We start from the raw sequence: 22,717 nt of genomic DNA on the forward strand, positions 1-22,717 counted from the left end.
GTCGATAGTCTGCGACTGCATATGTGCTGCACCAAGGTGAACGAAATCGAAAATTAGCGTTCCCTTCGGAAATTAGCAATTTTTAGGCGGAGCATACTTGGGCGAGACAGTTAAAAAGCCTGCGATGCGCAAAACAGGAATGAAAAAAAAAGCGAAATTGCGTACACAACACAAAAACGTGCTTAATCTCTGCGAGTAGACTCAGGAGTGCAGCGTTGGAACCATTGATCTGTTGCGTAGTGTAGCCGATGGTTCCAGAGTATTACGTTTATTTAAATTTCGCCTGTAACTCGACACCAAGGGCTGAGACGAAATCCACATGTGGGTGTAAGTAGGCACTTTATTATTTCAATGTTTTAAGCATTTCACGGTTACGTATGTGGGAAAAGTCGGGCTTGTAGTCATTCAAAGCATCGGCATAATGAAGGATGTTACTGCGCTTTACGAAAAATACGGCGGCATTTTCTAAATTCAGAGCACACTCCAATACAACTTTGTCGTGAAGGGTTCGTGTGTTTGTTGCAGGCTGCTACACGGCTACAGTGTGCCACGTACTGCTCTGAACTGTAGCTATATACACCAAATTTGGAGGAATCAGCAACCGCACCCACCTTTCTTGACCGTGGCGAGCACTTCGGAGAGGAGCTTCTGGTTGACCCCGCACAGGTTGGCCATGTGCTTCTCGCATTTCTTGTGGCAGTTGACCTTGCATTCTGCAGTTAGGAACGAGGGGAAAAAAGAAAAACAAAGAAGTAAAGACATTGCGAGCCAATAAAGTATTAGTCGCTGAATAGGTAACTGAATAATTCCCTGCATCTGTCACGATGATCCCTGCAATATCCGCTCACTTTACGCAAGAAAGGAATGACGCTGTCATCAACACAGATGTTATACGAATAAATATAGCAAAGCCAACACAGTTCAGCTTGAAATCGTTTTACGATTTACATGCAAGTCTAAAGCTAAAAGGAAATATGGGTGTGTGATACTGTCTCTGTGTTCAGAAGCTGTCGCCTAGGCCTTGTGCAAAAATAAGCTGACTGCACGACGAAGATTTTTCGCGCAAAGGAAAAAAAAAATGATCGAAAGCATCTAGTATGCAAGAAATGGTAGCGCAGTATTTGACACAGAGTCTATACAGCCGATTGGAGCGGTCGCCTTCTCCCACAGAAACGCTGATTCGGCTTCAATTGTTTCTTACAGCAGGACAGATATAAAATACTAGTTTTGTTGTGTGATATCCTGCAGCTTTATTTATAAGCGTAGCTCTGGGCGGTCATATGAATATCTATGTGACGCTTTTAAGAAGCCGTTGGGGGACACGAGGCAAACATTTTTCCTTTTTTTTTGCGGCAAGTAGGAATTAGCGTTTTGTCTAAAATGATGATCACGCTCGTCAGGACAAGTCGGTTATGTAAAATATCGAGAGACGAGTAGCTCGATATGACTGAGCATGTGAATACTATCGAACCTTGAGAATGCGCAGTTTAAACCACAATATGAACAGTAATTGTTAAAAATTGTTCATCGAGCACTCATTTCTTGCAACAGGTTTCAAAAGTGATGCACACCATTCCACTTTTTAAAGTGGAATGGTGTTCCTCCCCCCCCCCCCCCCCCCTTCTTTCGGCGCTGCGGCGCCGAAAGAACGAGGGGAGAAAGCTTGCGAGGGCAACGGAACGCCTACAATTCATGCTGCTGGAGTAAGGTTCGCTGCTGGGCTGTTCTGATTAGTGCGAAGCAACCCCTGCCCATCATCGGCTGTTATGCATCGGAGCCCCAAGAAGCTGAGAGCAATTGTTTTTAACCGCTGCCTATAGCGTGGGTGATTTTGAAAAGAAGCATACGTTTGGGAACAGCCTAGCATGCCCAAGAAACCAGTTGCAATTGTTGCTTACAAAAAACCTGACTGAAGAGGACCCTCGCTATTGCCGGTTTAATTTCGCTACTTAAAGCAAATGCTCTCGAGACGGTACCCGCAAATGCAGCCGGAGCCTAGAGTCGTGCCTGGAACGCTACGCGTTTGCACCATCCCAGAGCCATAAACACGCATCAGATAGGACACGAAACAAACGCTCTCAGAAATAGCCCACAAAAATTGCTGCACAGGCAGGGGTTGCTACGCACGAAACAGAACAGCCAAGCGGACGACGATAGCTGCAGCGACATGATCGGCGCGCATGCTCGTCCCCTCTCCCGATTTCCGCTGTTCTTCGCCTATGCACCGCTGCACCGGGCAGTCGACGCTCCCGCGTTCAGGCTAAAAAAGTGGAAGGGTGTAGGTCACCGCCGTTATTGGTAGTGGTCACGTAACGTGCCTTTGACTATGGTTTGCTCTGGCATGCATCTATTAAAACAACGAAGGGCTGTCATTGATTTCTGACAGCAGACGTATGTAGTACGGAGGCATACGGAGCGGCCGAGAAGTTTTACGTTGTTCATTCTTGATGGAACAGCGCAAAACATCGGGACAAGAGACAAGCGCTGCTGGCTGATTTCATTTTACGTTGTGCCTGGTATGTACTTATTTATTTTATTAGTAATACCGTCAGGGCCCGGGTCGGGAGTCACAGAGAGGAGTGGAGTGCATAAAACTACAGGAATAAGAGAAAAACACATTCATACACCGGTGGCAAACTGAAAAATAACAAACAGCGCAAAAATGATTAATTATAGGAGCGCCAAAATACATGACGGCATGAAAAAATATTAAGCAGCGCCAAAATGATTATTTGAGAACACCAGAATGAGCTTTTAGAGAATTTTTGAACAAGCTAATGTCTGTTGTAGACACTAGCGCCTCGGGAAGGTGGTTTTACTCATTAACTGAAGGCGGGAGGAATGAATTATGCAAGACATTTATGTGGCATGCAGAAGATCCAATTTTATGATGATGGTTTACGCGACGTGAAGTATAAGTGGGTCGCTGAAGCAAATGATCGTGAAGTGTATTGTGATACTATATTTTACGTAGCAAACATAGTCGAATTATCTGACGTCTTTGTGGGGGTGGTGGCAAGTGTAACGTGTTTTTCATGTTGGTTGTGCTGGTAGTACTATAATTACTCAGTATGTAACGAGCCGATCGATTCTAAACTGCTTAGATTGTGGTTATTAGAATCAGGCTGGGGTAATATACAGAAGCTGCATACTCAAGCTTGGGATTGCGAAGTGTTTTATGAAGTTGCAGTCTAAGGGATGAAGAATTGTTCGAGAAATTACGTTTCAGATAACCCAGTGAACGATGAGTATAACTAGCAATACAGCTGATGTGCTGTTCCAATGATAGCTTAGATCATGGAACCACACCGGAATCACAGCCTGCGCAAACGAAAGAGCGATATTTCGCGACGATGGGCTTGCGCAATAAGCTTGCCAAACAAAAGGTGCGTCACTAGCAGTGCAGGAGAATTGACCGAGGGCAGTCGCAGGTTACTTATAACCGACAGGCTTATTATGTCCGCTGTAAGGGAAAGCCCCCAACTATCAGCATTGAAGATGTTGCGTGCCGCGGCCATGCAAGTGGTAGGGTGAGCGCTCTGAGAGCGTTCGGAATCGTTGAAGAGCACACGTTTGGACCTCTGTGCGTGTGAGGTGCAACTGTGAAACGTCGTGCCATTTGCCTAACTAGGCATGTCATCTTAATGCCATTACAACGCTTATGCGAACGAAAACCCGACGATGCCCTTCTTCTGTGACCAGTGTCCGGGAAAGGAGAAAAAACTTACTCAGCGGGATTCGAGCTCGCACAGCGCTAACAGATATGCCTTTTCTCCCTCGTGTTATACTGCCTGCATATCGCGCTGCGCTTTTGATACCGTTGCGTTCATCAACATCATCCGCTTCCAAACGAAAAAGCGCACGAGGTACTCGGAACCAAAAAGAAAGGGGGCAAGTAAGCGCCATCTGGCGAACATATATCGAGTTACACGGCCCTGCGGGGGACAGACAGACAGACAGACGGACAGACAGACAGACAGACAGACAGACAGACAGACAGACAGACAGACAGACAGACAGACAGACAGACAGACAGACAGACAGACGGACGGACGGATGGATGGATGGATGGATGGATGGATGGATGTATGGATGGACGGATGGACGGACGGACGCACGGACGGACGGACGGATGGATGCATGGATGGATAATTATTAACCTCCCCTTCATATCTGGGTAGTGACAAGTGTCCCTTAGCCATCAATTCCCTAGAGTGCTCAGTACCTTCGGATTAATTGCTAATATTCTTCCCATTACTAAAGTACTTTGTTGACATCCTTCACCAATCCTCTAGTCGTCTCTTGCTTGTACCGTCTTTGTCAAAAGTAACCAGGCTGGCGCGAAGGCTGCGGGAGCAGGCGCGCGGCCGTGCGGCGGCGTTGCGCTCGCTGTCGCTGGCCGCCGCTCGCCCGCCGCTCCGAGGGTGCAGCAGCTGACGTAACTTTGCACCCTCACCCTCGTTTATTAGATATGATAAACTAGGCGCGTCAGATGTGCGCGCTGCGCTTTCGCGTGTTCGGAGAATGGTTGCGCCGACCGAGGGTGCGCTGTATAGCAGCGGTGCTCTTCTTTCGTTACGGGCAACTGCGCTGAAGTGAACACCTCGCGTTTATCGCTTTGTAATTATGCGTGCTTACGTTATACACCACAGTTGAAACGAATAAAAAAAGTATCATTTTTTCTGCTCGGTTTGATGCGTCTCAATTAAAGCAGGGTAACACACCTCGAAATTTAAATACGCTTTTTCCGGGTTGCGTTACGTAATGCTGCTTGAGTGCACGCATATGGGGAAGGTTTTTTGCCTTTAGCGGTTTTCGAGGCCACTTACCTCTTTTTCTATCCGCAAATCGTTTCTATTAGCTCCCTTGTTACTATGCCTATAATGGAGTGCGATGCTTCGGTTTGGTTTATTAGGGTTTAACGTCCCAAAGCGACTAAGGCTATGAGGGACGCCGTAGTGAAGGGCTCCCGAATTTTTGACCACCTGGGGTTCTTTAACGTGCACTGACATCGCACAGTACACGGGCCTCTAGAATTTCGCCTCCATCGAAATTCGCCCGCCGCGGCCGGGATCGAACCCGCGTCTTTCGAGTCAGCAGCCGAGCGCCTAAACCACTGAGCCACCGCAGCTTTGTTGCAGAAATTTCTTGCATTTGCTTGTTGCTAAGGTTTTTTAAATTTAATTTAGACGCATCAAAACGAGCAGTAAAAATGTTTCAACTGTGGTGTATAGAACGTAAGCACGGATAATTACAAAGCGATAAACGCGAGGTGTCCACTTCAGCGCAGTGGCCCGTAACGAAAGAAGAGCACCGCTGCCATTTAGAGCGCCCTCGGTCGGCGCAACCATTCTCCGAACACGCGAAAGCGCAGCGCGCACATCTTACGAGCCTAATTTTATCATATCTAAGAAACGAGGGTGAGGGTGCAAAGTTACGTCAGCTGCTGCACCCTCGGAGCGGCGGGCGAGCGGCGGCCAGCGACAGCGAGCGCAACGCCGCCGCACGGCCGCGCGCCTGCTCCCGCAGCCTTCGCGCCAGCCTGGTTACTTTTGACAAAGACGGTACTTCTTGAGCCGCCAGCACCGTCTGGCGAACATGGAGGAATTAATACGGCACGGCGGAAGATTCGGACCATCCCAGCAGGGCAACAAATAATTTAAAATGTCATTAATGCGAATGAATTCAGTTCGTCAACAAGAAGCACGCACGAAAACTGAGCCCACATGCTAACGCCTTCCCTACGCATCCTCCGTATTGATTCCCCGTGAATTCTTGCCTGCTAAAGAAAACCAGCACCACTTTCTATTAAGGCGGAAGCCTTTAATGCCTCATAGTTGTAAGCAGAAGTTGTCGACAGAGAATGTCACGCTTTTCAATTCGTCGAAACGGTCATCACGTCACAGCGCGCGAATTTCAAACAGGGCCAATTGTACTTAGGCTAGTAACCATGCAACCAATTAAATGGATCGTATAGTGATGCTCCAAGTGAGTGCGACTGAGTTTAGTTAATTGCTTAATTACCCAGTTAGCCTAATTAACCTTTCTAGTCAGGTCAGATAAATAAAAAAACCGAGTAGGAAACTGGTCGAGCTCGGGAATCGAACCCCGGTCACCGGAGTGCGAGACGAGCACGCTACCACTCCGCCATGCCAGCTTTTTTTTTTCTTTAGCATCACTCCGCCATGCCAGCTCGATGGTTTGGAATGAACAAAGGCGCGTCTGGTGAATACGGTGTCTTCGTTCACTCCCATCTGCCTCCCTTCCCGTTATGGCGAGGTTCAGGTGTCCACCGAGGTATGCGAGACAGATACATTCCCTTTCCTTCAAAAGCAATTTACCGACGAGCAAGGCGAAAAACCGAACGGGCGATGGCGTTAGGTGGACTCCCTGGCAACGTTGCAAGACGCTGTCGCGTTCCACTCTTAGAGGCGAAGCTTAACAACTTAACCACATCAGTGACACAAGCAGCAACACTGCGCTTAAGGCTTTCGACTCACCGCACTTTAGGTCAACAAAGTGCCCCCTGAATTTTTTGGACTGTTGCGAACGGGCGCAGAATGCTCCTTGCAAGTGGTGAAGCCTCGATTCACTAGAACAGTTCATTTTCATGCAAATACAGTTTTAGTTAGATATATCTACCTAGAGTACCACGAAAAAATTTCTTCCGCCCTGCCTCGTCAGCTGTATCCAGCTTCTGTCAGGCTCCATTGCTCGGCTTAAGCAGCTGTGACGGTGGCGGCATTGAAATGCAGAGCGATGCAGAAGCGTACGCGGGCACGACGAGGCGCAGGCCCGACAAGAATGTATGTGCAGCGCGTTCGAATACTCCGCGAGCGTATATACATCTGCCTGCCGCCGCCGCGGTGGCTCAATGGCTATGGTGCTCGGCTGCTGGCCCGAAAGACGCGGGTTCGATCCCGGCCGCGGCGGCTGAATTTCTTTGGAGGAGAAATTCGAGGCCCGTGTACTGTGCGATGTCAGTGCACGTTAAAGAACCCCAGGTGGTCGAAGTTTCCGGAGCCCTCCACTACGGCGTCTCTCATAGCCTTAGTCGCTTTGGGACGTTAAACCCCCAATAAACCAAACCAAACATCTGCCTGCCAAAGGGGGAAACGTCATGAGCTGAAGGCCCAGCGGCCGGTCTTTTACATGCGTGAGTGTGGGACCGCAGCGCCATCCTTGGGGACGGCGCGGAAGCAGTTTTGTAACTCGTTTGGAGATTCTCTAAGCTACCTGTAGGAGGGCTTAGACAATCTCGTTAAATCTCGTACGGTGCCCGGATGCTCTCGTTTCAGCTTCCGGATGTGTGGGATACAGTGCCCGGATCAGTGGAATTCAGTGCCCGGATGGTGGCTCTCGGTCTCGGCGTGACGTCACCACACTGCCGACAGCGGGAGCTAAAGGCATGTCATGCTTAAAAAACTTGTGCTAGAAGACTGCGTAAGTTTTTTTGTTCGCGCTCCATGACTCCGAAGCTGGAAGTATAAACCAAAAAAGATAAAGAAACACGCGTTTGGCGCCGCCAGGTAGGCTCGAAGAATGCTCGGCTCCGTAAGCGCCTATATATATTTTTGCACCTCTGGAGCGGAGCCAGGCAGCTACATTGATTTGCCTCTCCTCTTCCGAGAGGAGACACGCTACGGTGCACAGCATTCAAGCTGCGCGAGAGGAGGGCTTTGCGGACGGAAGGGAGGCGCCTTGCGTGCCTTTGGGAAAGCGTCCAGAGCTCGAGTTGCTCTTGTATCACTGCTCTCTGCTGAGAGGCGCTGCCCGACGCCATGTAGCACGCGTCCGCCGGTCTGGTCCGAAAGCGCGCGTTCTTTCATCAGTCGTGGCCCGGAGCGCGTCTCGGATTGCGGAAGAGAGTGGCTGCTGTGTACCTCTCTCGCTGTTTTTGCCTTAGCAACCACAGTTCCCGTGGACGGGTCCTGTGCTGTGACGGAACCGTCGACAGAGCAGGATGAATTCGGGGGCGCTGCGGAGTTCGCGTACCAAGAACGACTGTGGTCTTGTTGTGTTGATTTTTAACGAGCTTGAAACGCTTACTTATTTGCAATATATAAGTGTGCCTGGCCGTTTCCACCTAAGCTTATTATTTCATTATTTTCGTGCGACCAGTAGGGCTGATTTCTGAGTCATGATCTTCATGTAGCGTAGAGTTCGGTAGCCTGTTGTCCCGTGGATTCATCAGGTTAACCCACAACAAAAAAATTGGAGGGGAAAGTTAAGCTTCGCCTTACCGGTATGATGCGATAACGTAATGCGTTAATTTCTATTTAGGCAGAAGGTCGCTCCCTACTTGACATTCATAGATGCCTGTAAGTATTCATCGTACCCCCCCTGGCGCAGTGGTGCAGCGGTTAAGTGATGCGCCACTGCACTGCGATGACAGGTGTTCCCAGGGTCGCCTTACCAATAACTCTTCGCTTCTTCGCGCAGTCGCGTGATGTAGATGCTAGCGCAGGCTCACGAGTCGGCCACTCCGCATTTCCCACAGTCTACGAGTGCAACCCTGGTTCGACTGTCGAAATTCCTATGGTCAGCTGTGCCTACAGCTGTCAAGCATGCATGTGATCGTTTAAACTAATAACACGCGTTCCTCATTTTCACGCAGTGGAATACCTCTGGTGTGCGTTATAGGTGCCTTCTCTATGCATGGCGCGGCAGTGTAGCCAATGCTACGTATGCAGCGATAGAGGCGAACCTGTTCCGACGTGGCGCTCGAAATCGAGCCCGACTCAGCCAAACGCTAGATGTATTTCTCATCGAGGGCAATCGAGATGAGAGCCATTTTCGTAAATAGACCTGAAAGCACGCTTGTTTTGGGAAATTCGTGGAAATAAATGAATACCTATCGAATCCATTATGCACACGAGTTACCCGCAGCGAAAGGCTGGCTCTTGTTTACTATGTGTATTTCATGCCACCAGTCCACCTCATGGTGTTTTACTTAACTTTCTCTGGTTGCGCAGAGGAGGTGTCGCCGTTATGTACAGCTTCCTTTCTCTTCCAGCATTCGCATCCGATCGCATGCGTTTGTTTGGGACCCGCCGCGGTGGCTCAGCGTACTCAACAAAATATATCCAACACAATACAATGACAAATGCCCTTGGTGCCAAGAACCCCCCACGCTGTACCACATAACGTGGGCATGCCAGAGGATAAGCGTGGTACCAGTGATAACAAACCCGAGTGCGGAGCAATGGGAGGGAGTGCTCTCCAGCGATCGCCGGGTCGACCAAGAAGGTCTGATTCGGCGAGCAAAACTGGCAGCAGCATCCAGCGGAGCCCTGGACTAAGGGCAACCGACCTTTGAGCAAGATGGACGAAGCCATCTCAAAACCGCCGAACACAATCCGAATCTAGAGCTAATAAAGTTTTCACTCACTCACTCAGTGGTAAGGCGCTCGTCTACCGAGTCGGAGTACCATGGTTCCAACCCGACCGCGGCGGCCGCGTTTCGATGGAGGCGAAACGCAAGAGGCGCCCGTGTGCTGTGCGATGTCAGTGCACCTTAAAGATCCCCAGGTGGTCGAAATTATTCCGGAGAGCTCCACTATGGCACCTCTTTCTCTCTTTCTTCTTTCACTCCCACTTTCCTCCCTTCCCTTACGGCGCGGTTCAGGTGTCCGCCGAGATATGTGAGACAGATACTGCGCCATTTCCTTTCCTCAAAAACAAATTTACCAATTTACCAATTTTTTGTTTGGGTGAAACTGAGGGTGGAAAACTGCGCCTATAAGTGTTATCGCGCTTGAAGGGCCTTCGGCAGGAGTGGCAAGGCCTGCGGCAGTTGCGTACATGGTGCTGTCTCCGCTGAACTGCGGAGGTGTGCACTTGCGGCGAAAGGCAGCTGCGACCTGTTCTCATTTAACACTGAGCAGCCATAGAGGCGGCTAGATGTATTTGCCCCGGCACGCTGAATTTCAACGATCGCCATGGTATGCGATGGTATGTGAGGTTTAACGTTCTGAAGTTTCGCATGGAAGGGGGTGGGGATGCTATGAGAGGCTTAGTGACGTGCGGATGAATTTGATGATGCAGCAGAGCGTGTTACCTTATGCACGTTATAACGGGCAGCAGTAGGCAGGAGGGATGGAGAGTAGGCCATACAATATATCGAGGCTTTACTTCTTGTTTGGAACTTAGAGTGCGTATGCACATATTTTGCCAAGGGAATAGCCTTAGTTTATTTTATCGGAAAATGCACTAGTGAACTGCGAGTCGCAAATATAAGTCTCAAATACTTTATTCCGTAGCAAAGGCTCAAATGAAAAAAACAAAACGCCTTTCAGGGCTCATATTTCGAAAATTCACTGAGAGAGAACAAAATTCACTAAGAGTGATGCCGGCCGCGGCATTAGAATTTCGATGGAGGCGAAATTATCGAAACCCATGTACTGTGCGATGTCTGTGCACGCTAAAGACCCCCAGGTAGTCTAAATTTAAGGAGCCCTTCACTAGGGCGTCCCTCATAGCTTGAGCCGGTTTGGGACGTTAAGCCCCCATACACCATAAACCATAAACCATCACTAAGAATGGCGAGCAGTTCCTTTTGCGCTTTTTGCGCTTTACGAAAATTCGAGAGTCAGTAAATAATTCACTTGAATTGAAGTGATCATTATTCTTCCTTGACAGTACACAAGGAACGGTGCAGAAGCCAAAGGCATTTTTCTTCTCGACGAGGGCCACTCAGTACTGACCACACAGATGCGGTTGCGTACAGAGAATATTAGCGAAATGTGGTTGCGATGTATCTTTTTCGACATATCTGTTATTACAATTAACGCCGCATGAGGAAGTCGTGTGTGATAGATGCATCGGCTACACCTTGTCACAAAAACCAGCAACACTGCGCATCAACTGACCTATGGTAAAATGGTAGGAAACACACAATACACGACTGCAATAATAATAAAAAAAAAACAGCGCAGAAAATGTAAATAAAACCAACAACAAATTTTGAAGCAGGAAATTTTAAGAATTTCGTCAGCATTACAGGTCATTCTTTTTGGCGACTGTGGCGGTGGTTTTGCGATGGCTTTGAATAGCCCGCTGAGCGACTTCCTCAGAGGGGTGTTCGTGGCCGAACGGGTTGCCAAAAAGCGATGGCATTGCTTTCCTGCAGCGAGCCTTGGTGTTTTTCTTCATTTTTTTTTCTTCAACCAGTATTTTCAGTCACTGAGACGTCGTCACCCGCGATATGGTGTTGACGTCTTGGGCGGTGTGCCGCAGAGCGTCTATTTATAGGCTTGTTTATTTACTTGGCACAACCGTTGAAGCGTTGCTAATAGGAGTCGCCAAGCGAAAACAAAAACCTCATTTTGTATACAAACACTGGCCGGTTATTCTGCTAGGCAGTGGCCTTCAGGAGTTATATAGTAAGCGTCAGATGAGAGAGATGAAACTTAAATGAGGTAAGAAGGGGAGTGATGAGGAATAAGAAACACTGCGCGCAATTTTTTTTTTTGAAAATAAGTAATCCAGTAAGATTTGTGTAATAATCATCATCACAATCACCAGCCTGACTACACCCACTGCAGGGCAAAGGACTCTCCCATGTATCTCCAATTAACCCTGTCCGTTGCCAGTTGCGGCCACCGTATTGCCGCTAACTTCTTGAACTCATACACCCACCTAACTTTCTGCCGCCCCCTGCTACGGTTGCCTTCTCTTGGAATCCACTCCGTTACCCTTAAGGACCAGCGGTTATCTTGCCTTCACATTACATGCCCTGCCCAAGCCCATTTCTTCCTCTTGATTTCAACTAGGATATCACCAAGACCTGTTTGATCCCACACCCACCCTCTGCCAGTCTCTTACTGTTACACCTATCATTTTTCTATCCATAACTCGCTGCGCTGCCCTTAACACATGCTATCTACAGTTCCTGCAATCACAGAGGCTGGTCTGGCAACTTTCTGAGGCGGCATTAGTGAACTGTCGATGGCGCTCGCAGGCTATCGGAACATTCAAACGGTTCAAATCCCTTTGTTCTTTCGGGCAAGTACAGGTGTTAGCTGTTCTATAGAGACACTGCTTCGCGCTACTCCCGACAGATGGCTATGCGATCACGCGTAAGACTTCGCGCATGCGCCGGAAATTCTGGCTGCCACCTCATCACCGACAGACGATGTAACAGCACATAGGACTGACAGGGTCTGTTTTTCTCCGCGGTTGCGTCACAACGCAGAGTCGCTGTTTCCGCGAAGCGGGGTTTCCTGCTCCCAAAATGGCGCTCACCGCTCGGTGCGCGACACTCTACTCAACGCTAGTGGTCTAAGCCAGGGCTCCGGAGGATTTGCGGCATGATTCGCGCGGCTCTCCACTCCCTCGCGTTCTTCACCCGCTCTATTTTACCCGGCTTTCTCGGGCCCACTCGCTGTTGGGGGAAGGCAAGGGGAGCGAAGGCCCGTGGAATGCGTAAAAAATGGCGTTCGCGCCCTGCCTCGCTAGCTGCCTACTCTTGGTGACGTTCCAAGCAGCCAAGGCACGCCCGCTGCCCCCGCGGCCGACTCGGGCCCGCGGTCTTGGCTCAAAGGAGCGCGCTCGGCCGCGCGGTTCGCTCGCTGCTGGAGCTGCGGGCACGTCACCACGTGCGCGGTTTTCAGTTTCCGTGCAGCGTCGAAGGGCCCACTCGTTCTGCGCGACCGTTACGTAAGCGACGCCGCACCGACAGCGAGCAGACGTCGAAGTCCGACGTGCTTGAAACGCGTGTTTTGAATGGGGTCCAAGCAACCTGCCGATGAAAGAGAAGTTTCAAACCAGCGCGTTTTTTGCTGGCTATCGGGACCGATGTCTCATCATCGATCATCAGTGAAAGGCAGTTGTGGAGGCGTGCGTGGACTGGATTGTTTGTTGTTGCTTTGCGGCATGTTCGAACTTTGTCTGCAGTTTGCCTTCCGGGTTCGGTGTGATGGCTGGTGTCGTTACTCCCGGCTTTAGCAGCCATATAGTTTCTGAAATAATTGAGCTGCGGGATAGCCTTTAGATCTGCGACAAAGAGGTAATAGCTTGCTGCTCAAAGTACGCTTATTGGCCGGCGATGAAGGCGACCTAGCTGTCGTTCTGACCGCTTCGCAGAACGGGGACACACGTTTTCGTGACACACGTGTTTAACTAAACGTTCACTACTAGAATTTTGCATATTCGATGATCAAAGATGGGTTTGTGATAGACATGCACGCGGGAAATGATCGGCGGGAAATTATCGCGTCGGCGGGAAATGATCGAACTGAAAGACGACAGGAAGCAATGGGGACCTAGCAAACGAGCGATGGCGTCTCGAATGCCCGCGATAACATGGATTCTTCACTGCCGGCGGGTCTTTCTCTTCAGTAGCGTGGCAGTGGACACGGCGTTAAGGCTTTAACGACTGAAAACCGTACAGCCGACGCACGTTCCGACCTGTGGCATGACAGATGTAACGTAGTCTTGCGTCTGCATCGCATTCGGAGTTGATTCGTAGGCTTGTTGCAAGTGGTTATGTTTTATCCTGCCTCGTTTTGTTTCTCAATCCGTGGCGGTGAGCACCACATTAATGATAATTTGATCGCAGGTGTGCTATTGGCTATTCTTCAAAGTATTGCGATGATGAACTCAGCGCTTCATCAAGGGAATCACTCGGGATGTCTTCGCGCGTGGACTCCTGTCTATCACTAAAACATAATGTATATATCTGGCACTGCTGGAGAAGACAAGGTGGTATGCTAATAACATCGTATGATGGCGAGGAATTGATGTTTGCTGTTTTTTGCTGACGAGCTATCACAACGTGCGCACCTAGAAACAGCATTCGTGCGCTAGCTACGTGCAGATCTGTTACTGAATGCATATGGTAAAAAAACAAAAAAGTCGATCTGAGCGTTGAGCACATGTACACTTTGATGTCTCTTAACTGTAAAACATACAAGTATACAACACCAATTTGACATTTGGCAACAAGAGGAAAGATTCTGCCAGTAATTTTCTGGCACGGTTTTGTAGAAATGTGTAACTGTACCTTGCCTCTGTACTTTTTATTTCGCTGTATAATAAGATGACCACATGCATACTTCACTCGTTACCCCCCCCCCCCCTTATGTAATGCCCAACCCAGGGCACTTAAGGGACAATAAATGATGATGATGGGCCACCATTATTCAGCAGAGGTGAAGCAGGCTGTTGGTCGTCCATGTGTGAGCTAGCGCACTAAGGCAAAACGTACTTAGTGTATCTATGGAGTGTATCTTGCACAATGCCGCTTCAGAACGTTAACATTCATTCATTCATTCATTCATTCATTCATTCATTCATTCATTCATTCATTTGTTTGATCAGCAGAATTCTTACAAGCCGGCAGCCAGCCTGCCTCTTGTCAAGTGCTTGTAAAGGCTTCCAAGCTCTTAGTTATGAAATATTCGTCTGGTTAAGAAATCCTTGAAAAAAAAAGAAAAATAAAAGGCGACGACGAATCAGGTCTTTTTTCGGGTTTTTAACATGTGTTCATCCTGCTTACACTACTGTCTCGTTAAGTGAACTACGGGCGCCTAGTCAACTTACACACACCTCAGCATAAAGCGTGTCTGCCTTCGGGTGCGGCAACGCCGCAAAAACGGTACCACTTTACTAAATCAGATCTCGCAACATCGCCGTATGGGTTGGCAAGTCCGGAAGTCCGGCACACAGAATTAGCTTGGACGTCCAAGCATGACCGGAGCGCCGCTTTCCTACACAGCCTCCCCATCTCCCCTCGCGGCACATTCTCCCCCCCCCCCCCCCCCCCCCCCCCCCCCCCCCGCAAACGCTGGCCGATCCGTTTTCTCTTTCGACCGTATTTTTAGATCGAGACAAACACATTCGAGGAAAGTACGTCAGACGGCGGCGCACGTCACACCTTGAGGGCCCCCGTGACAGTTTGTGTCTACCGTGCACGGTCTCAAAACAACGCCGCCGATCCAGCGGTGTCAACAGCCTGGAACGAAACTCGCACTTGTGCGAGTCCAAAAGTGCGAGAGTAGCGACTGGCTGTTTTGCCGGAGGCGTGTTGAGTCACCGCCATGGGCACGACAGGAAGACACGAGCGCGAGCCTTGACCTTTCGCGCGAGGCCGGAGCTGCTCTCCGATAATCCTCGCACCCATTTCTGAGTCGCTCCGGAGCTTTCGCACCACAGCTATGGGTGAGCGGCTATACAGTTGAACCTCGTTATAACGAAGCTGACGGGGCTCGGCGATTACTTCATTTGAGCAAGTGTTGACCGAGTTTCCAAGAAGAATCGCCATGCCTTCGTTATATTCATTATTTCGCTACAAACCGTTTCGTTATAACGAGGTTTGACTGTAATGCTGCCGCTGGTGCGATATCCAACTGCGACGGTTGGATTTCGTTCGAAGCGAAATTCAGATATCCAGGTGACTTCTGCAGAGAGGTGTGAATTCTGTAGGTAGTGAACTACTTGGCGAGATCAGGTGTAATCCTCAGCAGTTGATTAAGGTCTAACGATTATCCAACGGTGTTATTTCCGGGCTTAAACAAAAGGCACTACGCAATCACACTTTTTACTTGTGCCGCATTTTTGTCTAATATACCTCTATCAAAACTCACTAATAGTTTTGTATCAAAAGCGTGTTCTCCCACGATACTTGTGAGCCTCCGGGAGTGGAAGCGCATGCAATACGTTAATGTTCTAACAGCTGGATCCATTTAGATGTACCGGCTGCCATAGAACCACTGTTACAGAAGCGCTTGTGTCCTTACAACGTAGCACTGAGGGCTGCCGTTCAGCTTACAAGAAAGAGCGTCGCGTTGTCGCGAATAATGATCGTAAGACGCAAATAAGGGGAATAATCCCCCACTCCCCCTTCCCCTTGAAAAAAAAAAGACGCGTGCAAAATGATTAGCGCTTGCAGATATCCACCTGAAGAACATCACCAGCGAGCAGGAACTTTTCTTACCTGATCTTACATGCCTTATGAAATTGCTTCACTAGGGTCTGAAATTCTGGTAATGAATGGATCAAATGTATATATATATTTTTTTTTCATTTGTGCGCGCTAAAAATCAGAGGATTTAGCTTCCTAAGATGTCCAATATACGATCACATGTAAGTCCACGTGTGATAACAGAAATTCCTTAAAACTGGCTCATAGAAAGCAGAGTTTCAGCAACATGTTGGCCACAAGCCACCACTCGATGCATTTGTGTAGAATTCCTCGCAAGATGAGCAGGCACCATAAGGTGTGCACGGGCACCATCGTGACTTCATGGCATGGACAAAAGTCCTCTAGTAGCTAAGCTTAAAGTGCCCGAGAGACGAGCAGTTCGTTCTAATTCACCCTAAAAGACTTTAATGCAACGTGAAATTGCAAGAATTTGTGTTTTAATACCGATGCGCAAACTTTCGTCTTCCTGCATAAGTAAACACTGGTATGGTATGGTATTGTATAGTATGGTGTGGTATGGTATGGTGTGGTGGGGAATGGTATGGTGAGGTATGGTAAGGTATGGTATGATATGCTATGGTATAGTACGGCTAATGATGGGGTGTTGTGAAAGCTGTCAGCTCGCATTAGCACCGTGCGTGGCGACCATGGTCCTTCAAATGAAAAAATTTTAAACTGCATTTGCTCGAAAGAAATAGTGCACTTGAAGACGGCGCTTCGCCGCTAAACTCATAAATATTCACAGTTTAAGCCACGGCTGTGTTAGCAGACGTAATTCGGAATCTGCTGACTATCATGGACAGCTCTTCAAGAACTGACGAATAGTTAAAATTCGACGGACCTGAATAAATTTTACAGTTTTGTAGCCCCGAAGTTAAATTGAAATGTGAAGGTCGTAATTTTTCACTCCTTTAGAAAAAGCACTGGCGACATGCCTTCTATAATATCTTTTCATCAAATACAATTTCCCCCGAAAGCTTTTACAGATCCAGGGTCAGAAAGCTTTAAATAACTGGGCGCCTTTAGCGAGTGACTGCAAAAAACGCTGCTTAGCGTGGCTAGTAGCGACAGTCCGCACGGCACAAGGCTCGTGCAGGCTGACCGTAAACACCGCAGCAGACTGTATTTTCGGACCGCCAGCGGCCTTGAAGAAGGAACCAGGCCGAAGAAAAAAGCACACAAAAAAAGAAAACCAGGGCGCCGAACTCACCGCATGACGCGTCTGCCGGAGCCTCCTCATCTCTCGGCGTCTGCTCCGCATTCTGCGGTGTCAGTTCAACGTCCGCTACCTTGGGCGGTTCACTAGCCGACCCTTTCGGTTCGACCACCGCGACAGCGTCGGCTACCGGCGGCGCGCTCGGGGCGACGGCTGGAGGCTCTGGAGCGCTCGCTGGTGCTTCGGCGTTGAGCTCCTTGGATGCCTTCTTAGCGCTTCGTTTGGAGCCAACGCTACCGCCGCTGCTGGTACTACTGGAGCTGCTGGTGACTTTTACCTTGGAGGCCTTCTTGACCTTCTTGACTTTCCGCGCAGCCTTCAAGGGCGGTTCCCCGTTGGACGCGTCGGGCGTTGCTGGCGACAAGGGAGGAGTTCCGACTACTGCGGCCGGAGTGGTGTCGGTCAGAGGAGAGGCCAGTGGGGAGGGCGCGGTGGAACACAGTGGGCTCGCGGGAGCGGATCGGTTCGATTCAGATTCCTTGCTTCTCCTGACCTTCTTGAGGAGCTTGTCCCCTTTGCCTTCTTCCGAGCCCGCACGAGGCGGTGGAGTGGGCAGGTGTGGCTTGTCTGACAGCGGCGACGGCTTCTCTGGAAGAGCCGGAGGACGCTTCTTCTGCGGTAGCGAAGTGGGTACGGCGGGTTTCGACCCGGTGCGTGGAACCTTTTCTGCCTCGACATTGGTGGGTGGCGCTACGGCTACTGCTAAATCTTTCCTTGGTGGGACCGGAGGTGTAGACGCAACTTCTTGAGGCGACTTTGGTAGTGGCGTGGTTTCTCGAGGCTTTGTCGCCGCAGCGGGCTCCGGCGGAGCGCCCAGCGGTATCGGCTGTCGCTTTTTGAGCTCCAGCCTTCCTTGGGGTTCTTTCGATTTGAACTCGAGTCTGCCCAACGGCTCCTTCTTACGGAACTCCAGCATTCCCAGGGCAGGTTTCTTGCTGGACGTCTCTGCATCTTTCTTTGCTTTGTCAACGACACTCTCAGACTTTGCAGGGACAGCTTTCGTCTGTGGGACCGCTGTGGTTGCAGCGTCATTTGCGGTCGTCTTTGGAGGCTCTAGAGCACGTGGCTTCTGTTCTGATGTGAGTTTGAGCGGTGGCTCCTGCTGGAATGCTGGTTTCTTATCCTGCTGATTGGACAACAAAGTAGTATTAGTTAGCTGTTTATCTTTGTTTTCAGTCTGGGTTTCCACCGGAGCGCGTGCTTGCAAATCCACGGTGCTTGCCGAACCCTGGGGCTTTATTTCTTGCGTTTTAGGTTTTGCATGGTTCTGAGCTCCCACTTTTGTCGCACTCTCGGGCGCTTTACTGAAAGGCTTAGGCTTCCCTCGTGGTTCCGGAGTGGGTGGCTGGCTGGACTTGGGCTGTGGACTTGCGGATCCGGCCTTGGAATCTTTTTTCACCTTTGTTTGGTCTTGCTCTGTTTTTCGACCAGTCTTAAGTTGAGCAAGAGAGGCAGCGATTTTACTCGCCTTCGTCGCTTTCTTAGCACCCGGCAATGTTGTTGCTGCAGTAGCTGCCGGTGCCTTTGCATCAAATGTGGGCTGTGTTGCGTCGTTATCACTTTTCTTCGGCGGAAGCTCCACTGTGATTACAGCGGGTGAGATTTCGCGTGTGTTCGCTTGTAGCGACTCGTCAGTTGTGTCATCACAGTGCCCGTTGGGCATCGGGAGACAGTGCACGACACTCTCCACACGGTCAGGTACAGGACTGACGTCTCCAGGAGACCCTTTGCCCTTCGCGCTCTTCTTGAGTTTCACAACCACAGTCTCGTATATCTCGCTCACTTTCGGAAGTTCGATGGTTGGCGTTGTTTCGCCCTCCTTTGAGTGCTTCTCAGCGGAGCATTCAGGTACGGTGCCAGTAGGCTTAGGCTCGCTGTTGCGCCTGCGCTGTCCTGATCGGGGTAGCCTTTCCGATTCTTGAGGTACGCTCGAAGTAGCCGAGTTTAGGCGCTCCTCAGAGTCGTCTCGGTTTCTCATTCTCCGTCTTCTACCGAGGTTATCATTCGCAATGTCGTTCTGGGAACTCTGGAAACTCTCCTTGCCTGTTCCGGGGAGCAGTTCGCGCCGAATCTCTTCGGCGGCTGCCGGTGGTGAGTCGAAACCTAACATGTCTTCGAAGTCGACAGGCGATTGAACCGATTGGCCCTCCTTGAAGCTTCCAATGCCGGAATCGACGGAACGCGTGCTGTGGCCCGACTCATCCTGCCTCGTGCGCGAGACAACCGGGCTCGACTCATGCAACGTCGGGTCCTCCCTGAACTTCACGACGTGTCTATGTCTTGTAATGATGCCCATAGACTCTCTCCTTTCCTTGGATCCCCTCGCTGGCCGGTCATACTCCTTCAGGGCAGGACGTTCGCGAATGACGGGCTTGTACTCGTCGTACCAGGACGACGCATACGTAGATTTGTAGTAGCTGGACATGGGAGACGGACTGGACTCGCGGCCCATGCGACGTGGAGGCGGAGTCATTCCCCTCGCGGGAGAGCTGCAGCGTTGACGGAAATCAGAGCCACCCAGGCTGGACAGCACGTAGTTAGCCGTCGAAGCCAGTGCCGACGAGCTAGGCCTGAAGAGACATTCCGAAGAGCCCCAGCTGCTGTCCCGAAGCCTACGGGACAGTGACGGGTTCCGTGCCCTGTTGAGATCCAGAGAAGTTTGATGCAACCCGGCCCTCGAGCGCGGAGGTATGTCGAACGGCGACGATGAGAGGTTGGTGAAGGCAGAGGTTCCGAATAACGGCGGACCCCCGAGGGGGGTACGGGCTCGTCTCTTCACCGACGACATGATGGCGAAGCGAGGAGCACGGAGCGAAGCGAAAGAGCGGGTGTTGTGCCGCTCGCTTGAAGCACAGGCGGTGTCCGGAGAGCGCGCTAGGAATGCACGTCTTCAATCACTTCCGTGCAGGCAGCTTGATGGCGGGGCAAGGCAGACGGAGCGGGTCGACTCGGTGACATCCGGACGCGAGAGCGAGCACGCACGCCCGCAGAACGGGAACACGAACGAACACAATGGCAGGCAAGGACCGTCTCCGGAGGTGTCTGCGTTGAGAGGTGCTTCGAAAGGCTCACGACGTCGATTCCTGCTACTGACCGCTATGTCGCGCCAGTGTGACGTCAGGCCGTACTTCTCGACGTCAGGTGTCTCCTTCAGCGCGGCGCTGCGCGGTCCGCGCGCCACGAAGGAGATTGCGACTCTGCCGAGGTCCCTGCTTGTGCCGCGCGCACAGAGAGAGAAGAGAGAGAGGGCTGCTGGAGTTGTGGCACCGGTGCGGCTTTCTGTCCGGGGCGGAGGGGCAGCGTTGCAGGTGGAGAGAGAGGAACAGAAGAGAGTGCAGCAGCTGTGTTCGAAAATATCGCGCCCACCTACCGCTACCACCTTGGGCCGCGCGGGAGCAAGAAGTCCGCGCGCGCTCGGGGTTCCCTTCCACCTGGAGCCAGGCCAGGGTTGCGGGAGAGGAGGGCTTTGGGATGTGGAGAACACGGGCCGCCACAGGCCGTTCGCTGCCACACGCTAGGCAGCTGGGGTGGCTTTTTAGAATGCGCACGTGCAGCCGTCTTTGCTGCTTTGTAGGTGGCCGCGGTGCTGCAGAAATTCTTACTATGGACAGAAGCGTGCTGAGAGCCGGCTGTTGTATGCATACCGGGAGCTGTGTGGACAGCATCGCCAGTACGCAAAGTGATAGAGAAAAAAAATTGGTCGAGAGAGTTGCTGAAGTTAAGGTTTATGTTTGCTTTATTGTCGGCTCTCTCCGTGAGTGAGCCGAAAGTATTAAAACCGCAGCTTGGTGAGTAAACGGAATCATTCCTACAGGGCAATTAGTGTTTAGTTTGTTGTATACGCTGTTCAAAAACCTTATTAATTTCATGAATGAAACCATTGCGATTCAGTTCTGGCATTTGACCCATGGCTGCAATGCTACCGTTTAGGGCGTTGCCTCGTTTACAGGACCCCTGGGACATTTCTCTTCAACCACAGTGCTCAGAACGAAAGGTGCGTTTCTTATGTCGGAACTTTCTCATTCTATTAGAAAAGAATGTAATTTTTGCACGGCGGCTTTGGCCATGCAGCTTTTATTCATTCCACTTCGGAAAACGATTCGTGATGGGTTAGCACATAAGTCGTCGGCGCATCCGGCTGAGAGCTCAAACTGAAAACACTGCCTAGTAGGACTTGTTGGCGCAGTTACGTGCACATCTTCAGAAAACTGCAAGAGGAGACGCAGCAGAACAGACAACACAGCTCGAACCATTTTTTGTTGTTTTTCCACTCTAAAGTAGTCCTTTGAGACAGCCAGAAAAAATTGCAAGGTGGCATTAAAGATTATGGACTCAACGCGCACCCAAGCAAAAACGAAAGGAGCACTGAGCGCTAGCAGATTGCGCTGTGATGGTTGATTTGGTTATTTGTAGAAGGGGCTTTGTTACGAAATTAAGATTTAAAACAAATAAAAGAGCGCACTGAACCAGATGACAGTAAAACTGGGAGCAGTAAAAACACTCTTCCAACTAATTCATAAAGTGTCTCGGTTTAAATACACGGCAAAAAAAAAAAAAATCCACTTCGCGAGAGCCTTGGGGGGAAAATGCACTTGGACCGCTTTCTTCGTGCAAGAACTGGTTCTAAGAATTTGTTCATTTACTTTTAGCTTTTTGTTAGGGCTAGCTCGTTTCACAAATTACACACATTGCATCTGTCGGTTATTTCTGTCAAAAGATCACTCGACATTTTTTTTCTTAGTAACCGATATTTACCCTGTCATTTGCTGCTGGAAATCCTGGCACATCATGGTTTGGTTATGGGGGTTTAACCTCCCAAAGCGACTCAGGCTATGAGGGACGCTTTAGTGAAGGGCTCAGGAAATTTCGACCACCTGGCTGACGTATCAAACGCTGTGTATGCTATAAATATTGATGGTGCTACGCGGGCTATTCTTATATTGATTTCTGCAACAATTGCTGCTGTTAGGACAGCTGCTACCGCTGTTACGCCAGTGTCGTCATAAAGGCCAACTCTTTTCCTAATGAAAGGTTTACGGGCATAGTGTACGCACAGCCGATGCTTTGATCGTGGGTACGAAAACCGCTGCGGCAGGTGCTGAGCATTACAGTAATTGAGCAGGAAATAAACAATTACTGTTTAATGAAGAAGGCTTCGCTAGGGAAGCCAAATAATCCTGGACTGGCTACGTATGGTCAGCATTCCTGCTCCTCCCCTACCCCTCTTTTTCTTTTTGTATTTTGACGGGAGTTTGCTGCCCGACTAGACGAGATGATGCGAAGCAGTGCAGTCTGCTTGGCTATTTGGTGACAGATCATCGAAAATTAAGCGCAAAACAGGCGGGACAGAGAAAAGCGTACAGACGAAACGCTTACTGGTGACCCATATTAAAGAGCCTCCCACCAAAGACACAAAATAGATAAGCTAAGGGACATCTCAACACGGTACTGGAAAAGGAAGCAAAGCCTATGTCGCAAGCAGAAATATATCGGAAGCAATAATTCCCGCAAGACAAGAACATTCAGGCGTCTTTGCTGAACAGACGCATACAGACGCCGATACAGTCAGGCATTTA

The 22,717-nt window shown here is 50.0% G+C and overlaps 1 protein-coding gene across 5 annotated transcripts in view; it reads right to left on the reverse strand.

Moving 5' to 3' along the window:
• LOC149336904 (putative protein kinase C delta type homolog) overlaps positions 1-22,717 on the reverse strand; it is a 439,118-nt gene that overhangs the window by 79,267 nt on the left and 337,134 nt on the right. For 2 of the 5 annotated variants that reach the window (XM_089553211.1, XM_089553210.1), the window contains one exon: positions 612-713. In XM_089553211.1, the coding sequence (XP_089409337.1) occupies positions 612-713 (102 nt within the window). Of the gene's footprint in view, positions 1-611; positions 714-17,135; positions 20,381-22,717 lie in introns of those variants that run through there. The other 3 variants (XR_016284345.1, XM_089553208.1, XM_089553209.1) reach the window with 3 other exon arrangements.

This window comes from Amblyomma mixtum, chromosome 7, assembly GCF_055824585.1.
Source record: "Amblyomma mixtum isolate Tamu chromosome 7, ASM5582458v1, whole genome shotgun sequence".
In the NCBI taxonomy this organism is placed as follows: Eukaryota; Metazoa; Arthropoda; class Arachnida; order Ixodida; family Ixodidae; genus Amblyomma; species Amblyomma mixtum.